Here is a 9497-nt window from a genome sequence, read left to right as displayed (position 1 = left end):
CCTCTTTCGCTTTCTTTCTCGATCCTGTCGCCAATTTTGAGACAAATGCAACGTTGATGAGTCCTCCAGAAGTTGCGTTTCTTTCATTCGGAGACGCGATTGTGCCTGGGAGATATTCAGATGAGCTCTTCCAAACATTCAGGCGGTTGTTTCCCTGGCGCTGGGGGAGCTCATTACTATTTTAGTCCCTTTCCTTGTCTTGGGGAACTTGAGGAACTTGAAACCGCCTGACATTAAAAAAACAGCATGGCGGGGCTGGAGTAGACGGGAAACTTGAAACTCCTCTCGCAAGATTCTTATTACTATTTCGATCATTCAGGAGGGAATGGGGAGCCTGGAAACGGTGCCATTCGAAGTCCTATTGTAATCGCTCAATGCCGTACAAAGGATCGCCTTGAAACCTCCCGGACTCTCTAATTGGTTTTTCAGGGACGTCGCGAGGGGGAGCTGGCCCCGGGCCAATCAGAGGCGTGTTTATATTGATTGATTGACAGCCGCTGCGACCAATGGGAGGCTTATTGACACGGGATGATTGACAGGAGGCAGGCCCCTGGCGAAACAATGTGTGCTTCATTGCAAAAAGAGAGTTTTGGAAGACTGGCTAGAGTTGAAAGAGGTTTTTTTTTGTATTTTGTTTTCTGTATGGCGCTTCCACAATCTGCGTTCACCTATAGCCTGGACTCTTAAAAAAAAAACCTAGGGGGGAAAGAGAAAATCTACTTAGCTTGTCTGAAACGTCCATAAACGTGAGTAAAGTTTTTTTTGCACCTAACATACTCAGAGCTCTAACTATTGCACAGTCAACCGTGTTTGTAAGATGTGAAGTAATGGGAAGGCGCGCCAAGCGTGAAAAACACTATTCTGGGCGCAATCGCACAAGTTTTGGTTGGGAAGTGAGATTCATCAGAACACGAAAGGTTACTGGAACAGAGGTTGGATTGTTTGTTGTATATATTTTTTTAAATGCTTGCTGTCGAAGAGGCTGTTGTACTCTGTGCTGAAGTTAGACCGGACCTTTTGTAACGCAGAGTGAGCAGATCGGTGCTACTTGCTTCTTTTTTTATAACCCAAGTCCCCACATTCCTCTTTTTTTTGCTTAAGTGTAAAATAATCAAACGTAGACCGCGTGCTGAGCTTTATGGATTTTGCTGAAAACAGAATAAGTTGCATTTTATCCAAAGGTAGGGTAGGGTAGGGGGTGGGGTGGATTGCAGTTGATCAAATGGCTGTTTTTAATTAAAATCAGGATTTAAGCCATTCCATGAAACACTGGCGAAAGCCAGGAAATCAAATCAAGGCTCCTAAAGGATTCAATTGGCAAATGTGGCGTAGCCTCCTCGACTCAAAAAAAATATTTCATTCTATCCGAGGCTGGGTTTTAAAAAAAATGACTGTCTGCTTCTTGCAGTATATTTTGGGGGAGAACTTGCCCGCCTAACTGATGAGTTTTAGGTGTGTTCGGCCGCTGCATGTTTCAGCATGTTTATGCATCGTATTGGGTGAGAGCAGTCATTTGTGAATGAACTTGGGATTTTTAGAAGCTGCAACAATACGCATTAATGAGGAGCCGAATCGGTCGATTGTAAGCGAACGAAACGTAGGGGGATTGAAACGGTTTAATTAGCCGACGGAGGGGGAAGAAAATGTTATTTTTAAAAAAATCAGCCCTCCTGTGCACGGCTGCACTGCAGTGAGTAGATCCAAAAACATTCGCACCAGAGTTAAGCTCTCACTCCATCTGGACTTCTCCATTAGTGACTCTGATATATTTAATTTGAACATATCGAGCCTGAATTATTATTTTTAAACTTTTAAAAGATTAACATTTTGTGTGTAGTGTTTTAAAAATAGTGCTCGGCTTCAGAATGTAATTATTGATGATTTTCTACGGAGAGAGGCTTGTGTTTACATCTGTTGTTTATTTTTCTATAACGGCCAGCTATTGTAGGCAGCTAATTTTTTCAGTATGTGCCAACGCTCCAAGCATATACTCGAGCCTCGAAAGTTAAGATACAGGCGGGGAGATTACTCTGACCGAAAAATTCCTTATTCTCTTGCTTTGATTCTGGTGAATGGGGTGGGGAGGGGGGGGGGGGCAGTATAATTTCCCTTCAGAATCGTTTTAAAAGCAGCATTTAGGTCTTCAAACTCTCGCTATGTCTGGGGGTAACGTTGTTCCATGAAACACGAGACTGAATTTGAGCTCGGTGATAAAATAGTCGTTCCACAAAAAGACGGGGGTTTCGGCAGATGTTGAAAACAGTAACGCAAACATATCCTTACATTGCAATGGTTGTTTTAAGAGGGAACACTTACACGCGGAATAATACGCCGATCTTCAAAGGAAATGGGAAATGTTTTGAGTTTAATGTGAAGCATAAATTGGGTTTTGTCCCAGCTCCTTAAACTAATAACCGCTATGTTTTATTATGAATTTGAGTTAATGTAGACGAGTATAAGGGGAAGAATTAATATATTTTAATTGCACTAAATATATTGAAGCCATATTTCTCTTCTCTCTTGCACAGATGCCGCTCAGAATGCCTCAGAGAAAGCCTGATAACACGTTTGTAAATCTTGGGACTGTCTAAAGTAGCCTGAATTAAACAGGAGGGATTTGTGCAGAAACCCAAGTAGCAAGGATTCGCACTGACCGATTATGGATGGCAGAGATTTCGGCCACCACCGGACTGTTCACGTCCCGTCTCTGCTCACCGGGCTGGCCATGGAGGCGCACAGGGTCGGCGCGCCAGCCGGCAGGATAGCTCCCTCGGCCGGCCACATGAGCTCGGCGCTCGGCTCTCACCTCCCCCCGGGCAAGTACCTCTCCTCCCCGGTCTCGGTACACGGGCACTCGGGTAAGTCTTGCCTTCCTCTTCCGATGCTTGATTTCGAGTAGATTTTTTAGGCGAATCTGTGTTACATGTGGGGCCACCTTAGAGTTGTTGGAAATGTGTGTGTTTTTAAAAAAAAAAAAACAATGATTTTTCAAAACCACGAGAGTTTCTTCAGTGAAAGACAGTCCTTTAATTGAGAGGGGGGAGCTGAACTGCGAAAGAGATTGTGAGGATTCTAAAAGTTTGCTTAGAAGTTCTGCAAACTTACTTTTTTTTACATACAATGAAAGAATTTAGTGTGTAAATTGTGTTAACAATTAATGCAAATATTCCTTAACAATAATACTTAGGGTCAAGTGTCCATTATGCAGATCTCATTGACTGTAATCAGATGTTTCTGTGTAGTCCCCTCTCTTAGCAAATGTTAAGCGCATTCGAATAGTTTTTCTTCTAATGTGATTCGGTCTTACTGCTTTTTTTTTGGTGCGGAGAATCCGTACAGTGTAGGCAATTGAAAAAATATCGACCTGTGTTGAATAGAATGAAGTGGATGGCCGGTCGCTTGGAGCTCTTTGTTGTTTAGCATTAACCGAGCTGGTTTACTTGTCGCAGTATTGAGGTTGGAGAAAAGCGGTGAGCTTTAGTTAAAATTGAGCCGTGCCCGTCACAAAACGTTCGAGTTCAGTACATATCTAAACCGCACTTTGAAACGCGACCTCTAAAATCAGCACGATAGCAAAATACTGCAATCAGCATGTTAGAGAGAGCAGAGGCTGTGCAGACTGAGGGCTGAGCTTGGAGCTGCTCTGCAATGGCTGCTTTCCTTTGGAATTTTTGGTTGCTGTTCGAATCTTATTTATTTTGCGGACGAGAAACGCGTTTCCCTGTTACCTGTACCTAAACTGGTGTTGTTTCGACGGTTGGTTAGGAAGTGGCATTCGAGCGTTTTATTCGGGTTTGGAGACTAGTTCCCTTCGTTCCCTTCAATGCGCGCCAGTTCCTCGTTCCTTTTTATTTTAAATTTAAAAAAAAAGCTCCGAATACCTACAAATGTAGAGCGGTTCGAAGCAGAGAGCGAGAGAGAGAAAAGAAATGGTTGAGACTATCGCCGGGTCTGAGAGAGAGATTGTACAGATAGTCTGAAAGTGGAGGTCTCAGCAAGATTCAAGGCGGCCCCTAAAACTAAGCAAGCAATTGAAATAGAAAGGAACTTAAAACCGAACCAAGTTGCAAACAACTATCTTTGGTAAAAGCCAGCGAATATTCCGTATCTAAAGGTGTTCTAACGTTGTTCTAATTCCCCCCTAAAAGGGTGTCCTTTTTGTATGTAAATACACACGCATTGATCACAAATAAATGCAGACAGCAATCTTTAGTGCACTTAACGCTTCGGTGGTTGGATATTCTTTGTGGTATAGAGTTTGGGCCAGGTTTGCAAAGAATGGGAATTCGTGTATTTTAGAGTATGTGTCATATATTGTCGGTTGCCTATTCTCAATCGACTTATTTATTTTTGAAAGTTCATGCTGATAGTAATAAACCGTGCAAATTCCCCCAAAACACACAAGGCAGGAACAGGCAGAAATCTTGACATTACAAAGCCAAATAAAAGGTGGTGTTGGGGGAAGTGGGGGCGGGTTAAGGGTGCACGCCAGCTGGTTAAATGAATTGTAAATGTTTCTCGAGGAAGCTGTGCCTCGCTGGCTATTTTTTCCCTCAAGCATGCAAATTGTCTGACATTCACACTTGTTAGGGTTGATTAGAATTGCGCAGATTGCAAATTCACCTTTGTGTGAAAAAGTACTGGTGGAGCAGGGCGTAGAAAGCGCTAAACATGACGCTTGTGAAACCACATACCTTTAATTGTATGGGTATATATCTATATATCTATATATATATACAAAATGGCAACATGATTTGTGGGCAGTTCGAAATCCCCTGAAGTCCAAGGGGCAATGACATAGCCACCTTGAATATGAATCATTGCTAATATTTCTAAGCGCAGTCCTTAATTCATTTCAGCACATTTACTAAGGTAACTGTTTACATTTTGACCGTGGCTGTTTTGTGACTGTGTTTATAAGCTGGCGCTCTTTTGAAGTAATCCTCTATCTTATTGTCAAACGCAGAAGACCTTTTTTTTTTTTAAAAAAAAGTTTTATTTCCCCCTGTATTCTCCCCCACCCCGATCTGTTCATTGGCAGCGATTTCACGTCGTTATCGGCGATTCCGCTCCCCCTCCAGCGTTCTGTGAAAAGTAGAAAGTTTTAGTTTTCCTGCGTAGATTGAAAGTATTTTTCGCTGGCACAGCATAGGTTGACGGCTGCATGTTTTCTAATGGAGGCATGGGGCTTTAGTTCAATCCCTGTAGGCAGAGCGGAAACATTTATTTTGATTCCCCCAGTTTAAAACACGTCCCTCTACATTACAACCCCAGTGCTTCGCTGGTTGTAAAGCGCTTTGGGACGTCCCGGGGTCGCGAACGGCGCTATAGAAATGCACGTCCTCTCCCATTCGCCGAGTTCGCAAAACCTCTGACGGGCTTCTGGCTGGAGACGGCCGCTTACAGCGGTGCATCTGAGTGGCGAGGCTGCCTGGTGTACGGAGGAACGAGGCTTCAATTCAAACCCTGTGTGCTCACAGGCAGAGTTGAAACCTTTTTGATTCCCAGTTCCCCTCCTTGTTCACTAACGTTAAATATTAGAAGAGGTTGCTCGGCAAGTCCTCCTCCAATACTGCAGCTGGTAGTTAAAGTGTTAATATCCAGTGCTATTTCTTGTACACAGTAAATTGTTCCCATTGTCGGAGTGTGCCTGTCTTACAGTGTTACAGGATAGGGCGCTTTCTGCTTTTCTGTATTTTATTCATACAGTTGAGTAAGATTGACTTTAAGTTTTAACTTTAATAATTACTGTGAATAGCAGGTTCCGCTGTCCATGTGTCCCCTCGCATTACCTTAATGGCTTTTTAAATGTTAAATTATAGACAGTGGTTTTAAGTTACGATTAAAGACTTCGGCAGGCTTGCAATCGGAAGGTGGCTGTACATTAACATTGAGAATACTTGGTCGTATGCCTCTGAAGTAGCACTAGCTATCGAGGATAGACGTCTATAATTAACCTCAACAGTTTTTGGGGCGATTCTATTAAAATACATGCAGGGGTTATAAGTGGAATACTGAAAGTAAGGCATAGTAATGTGACCATAGGAAGAACTGTGTGGAGTAAAACAAGGAAGTGTAAAAACCCTATTAATGAGGCTACATGGAATGTAATGTAGGAAGATCTAGCAGGTTACTTAGACTGGGTTTGGCTATTTGTGGATGTGTTGCCGAGGTAGAAGGGTTGGATCTTAGATTTAGAAGCACTGTTACAAATACTCTTGTTTTTAAAGTGGCATTTTAAAAAGTCTAACACTTGGTGAAAGGCCAGCTCAGACACGGCTGGAAACCTTCATGTGATACTCCACATTCCCAGAACCGAGCCCCGCCAGTGTCCTTGTAAAGTACAGCATTAACGCTTTTTTTCGCCACATCCACTAAACATTCACAAACTGAATCAACATAACGCGCAAGTCTTAACTATGTGAAGAGAAAGCTTAGCAAAGGGAGTGCGTTTTAAACCCCGCTGTTTAAGGGCACTGTATGGCACTACTCCCTTCCCTGTTTTATTTCGCCGTAATGAAGTCTAGCCATTTTAAAAATGAAACATTGGTTCATCTTTTTAATTCCGCGTCCTCTTAACCAGCTCAAATTCTCACCAGTTCTGGACTTCAAAGTTCAACCCGAAAAAAAAAGCGATGCTTCGATCTTAAGGTCGCTGCGCAGAAACCCGGAGACCGGTTCATTGTCTTTTGTGCATTTGACTATAATTGGGTGAGAGGGAGGTTTATACAGGGTCCGCCGCCGTCTTTTCCGGGTGTACCGTTCGGCCAACGAACGTACTTGGAGCCAGGTAAACTCTGCAAAGTTGCTCCTTAAGTTATGCCAACACGGGACTGACTGACTGCCAAGGATATGAGCGGTCTTTTTTCCCCCCTCCTGGCCAGACCGGGGATTCTATCAGATCAGTGCAGTTTTGGAGACTTTAATGAGGTCGGGATTTGAATCTACAGAAAGTAGAGAGAGGCAGAATGACTAAAGGCCACGAAACATCAGATAACAGACCAGGATTTTCAAAACTGTGTCGCCAAGAAATGACATGATTACGGACACTGTCACCTTTTAGTTTGCCCTTATCCACTTTTAGTTTTTTGGTGCTCGTGCTTGCTTGAACGCCGCGATTGTGCCTGTTTGGTCGGTGATTTATCGGGACACTAGACAGCGTGCTGCAGCCGTTGATCGCTGCTTCAACTTAGCACTGACTGATCCAGTGCCCGAAAGGGAAAAAAAAGTTGAATACGCCGAGGACTAGGTATGATAAATGAGTCAGATGGTTCTGAATTACAGCCCACCGCTTCCTAAAATGGAAGTGATTTGGCGCAGGTTTAACCCTATAATGCGAGGGATCAAGCTTAATTGAAGAAAGGGGTCGCCGATATGTTTCACTCCCTAGTCCCATCGTTGCTGTAGTCAGGGTTCAGACTCTTGTTCTTGCGGCTTCTGAACTCCAAACGTCAAAGTTTCCGCCGAACAGGCATTAGAAGATGAATATTTCCAGACCTGTGGTTTGTTTGAGCCCCAAATATAGTGTTGAACCCTCGAGGACCCCAGAACAGAGATGCATTTAAGGGGAAGCTAGATAAGTAGACGAGGGAGAAAGGAATAGAAGGATATGCTGATGGGGTGGGATGAAGAGGGGTGGGAGGAGGCTGGTGTGGATCCCAAACGCCAGCATGAACCAGTTGGGCCGAATGACCTCTTTCTGTGCTGTGCATTCTCTACGTGGGGAATGTGTCGAAAGAGTTAAACATTTGAAGGGGGGTGTAATGGCCAGCGGAGTTGAAAGGACGGGGAAGAGATACCGGTCACCAAACAGTCACAAACAGAATTCGAGCAGCCTGTCACGGCTAGGAGGGGAATGTTCAGCTAAGGATTAAAAAAAAAGTTTTAAGCACTGATACCAAAAGAGATCTGAAACCCCAGGCACCAAACAGGAGCCTGGCCGCTCCCTCCGAATTCAATCCCACTGACCTGTTCCACAATATCCGTTTCGCAACCGTCTTAACGTCTACTTTCCACGTCAGTCTTCACACACACACACACACAAAGTTCAAGATCTTTTTTTTTTAAAGTTTCATGTTTACATTTCTTTTATTTTCCTTCCTTCCACTGGAGATTTAGTCTAGACTTTTCCTCACCCGGTTTATACACATTCAATAAGTAGATGTAATCATACTTTGAACGGGCCCTGGTTTATTGATTCCACTCCACCACCACAGGCTCATTCCGTCTCTCACTGAAGGGTAAAGGGCGAGGAATGCTGATTTATGCCGTGTGACCCATTCTCGAGGCATTCCCTTGCCTTGGGTTGGATCCTTTGGCAGTCTATAATTCCCCCCCCCCCCCCCTCCCCGCAAAAAAAATCTGTAAAAAGGCTTCCTTGTGTCGGGGGTGGGGGGGGGGGCATAGCTCATTTTAAATAATCTCCGGTTCGACTGCAACCTCAAAAAGCATTACGTGGCACTTCAAAATGTCCAGTTTTAATTTCTGGTACACTGATTGCGGCCGGTTAACAGTGTTTTCACACTCCCATACCGCATTCAATTTGTGGGGTAATTCCCAACTGGAGCTTTAAAAAAAAACAATACCGTTTTCAACCATCGAAAACAATTGGGAATTTGCCATATTTCAACCGGAGTGTCCCTGTCAATTTCGCGTCAGCGTCACCCTGTATATTTACATCGGCCAATCCGCGCACTGGGCTGATTTGTACGGTGGAGTAAGCAAATAGGTCACTGCCCTTACACTTTCAACCAGAGTGTCAGGGAAATCTAACAATGCAAATTACATTTATAGATCCGCCTTAGGGGGTCCTTTTAATGACAAAGGCCGTACATTTTATCTTTTTTTTTAAATATAAAAAAAATCGAGGAACTAAGGTGAAGGAACTAGACCCCAGTGCAGGATCCCATCAAGTTTATACATAAGGGACAAGATGAATCGGGAAGTTGCCCCTGATGGGGTGACTCTCAAGTTTGGCGTTTTAAAAGCGTGAAGATTAGAGTAGGATGAAAAAGCTGACGGACTGAGGAGATAAATGTAGTTTTGAGATCCTTGTGGGTACTTGAGCGAGCAAGCATCTCCATGTTTAGTTTATCCCACTTAAAACGTTTAAAAGTCGAATTGCCTCTTTCCAAACGGACGGGTCCTTGTGCATTTTACAAGTTGTTGTGATCCCGGAACGCACTGCCCGAAAGGGCGGTGGAAGCTGATTCAACAGTAACTTTCAAAGGGGAATTGGAGAAATACTTGAAGGGGAAACATTTGCAGGAGCTACGGGGGAAAGAGCAGGGGAGGCAGTGGGATTCACTGGCGCGAGTAAAGCAGGACATTTCTCCGTCTGCACATTTCAGTGAAGCCCCGGAGAGGGGTCGGGCGATACAGTAACTGGAAAATATCCAGAGTGAAAATGTCTTTAGCTGGTGTGCATTTGCTATTGTAGATTTCCAAATGCAGTTTTTGGCAGGTTAACCCCCTCCACCCCCGCAAAAAATAAAGAT

The 9497-nt window shown here is 43.9% G+C and overlaps 1 protein-coding gene and 1 long non-coding RNA gene across 13 annotated transcripts in view; one reads left to right on the top strand and one right to left on the bottom strand.

Moving 5' to 3' along the window:
- tnrc18 (trinucleotide repeat containing 18) overlaps positions 1-9497 on the top strand; it is a 198495-nt gene that overhangs the window by 18165 nt on the left and 170833 nt on the right. For 5 of the 10 annotated variants that reach the window (XM_086000345.1, XM_086000344.1, XM_086000343.1 and 2 more), the window contains exons 1-2: positions 631-746; positions 2529-2858. In XM_086000345.1, the coding sequence (XP_085856471.1) occupies positions 2660-2858 (199 nt within the window). In that variant the 5' untranslated portion in view covers positions 631-746; positions 2529-2659. Of the gene's footprint in view, positions 1-630; positions 747-767; positions 933-2108; positions 2371-2528; positions 2859-9497 lie in introns of those variants that run through there. The other 5 variants (XM_086000340.1, XM_086000338.1, XM_086000339.1 and 2 more) reach the window with 3 other exon arrangements.
- LOC147110386 (uncharacterized) lies at positions 4986-8232 on the bottom strand. 3 transcript variants are annotated; one of them, XR_015079912.1, is made up of 3 exons: positions 7969-8232; positions 6597-6944; positions 4986-5085 (listed from the first exon to the last, which is right to left on the bottom strand). It is a non-coding gene; the product is annotated as an uncharacterized LOC147110386 (long non-coding RNA). The 3 variants fall into 3 exon arrangements; XR_015079914.1 differs by having other exon boundaries at positions 8174-8228; XR_015079913.1 differs by lacking the exon at positions 7969-8232 and adding an exon at positions 7057-7184.

This window comes from Somniosus microcephalus, chromosome 11, assembly GCF_052327205.1.
Source record: "Somniosus microcephalus isolate GS21.2 chromosome 11, FLI_Smic_1.0, whole genome shotgun sequence".
NCBI lineage: Eukaryota > Metazoa > Chordata > Chondrichthyes > Squaliformes > Somniosidae > Somniosus > Somniosus microcephalus.
Note: the sequence above shows the minus strand (reverse complement) of the source record. Positions and strands in the feature narration are given on the sequence as shown.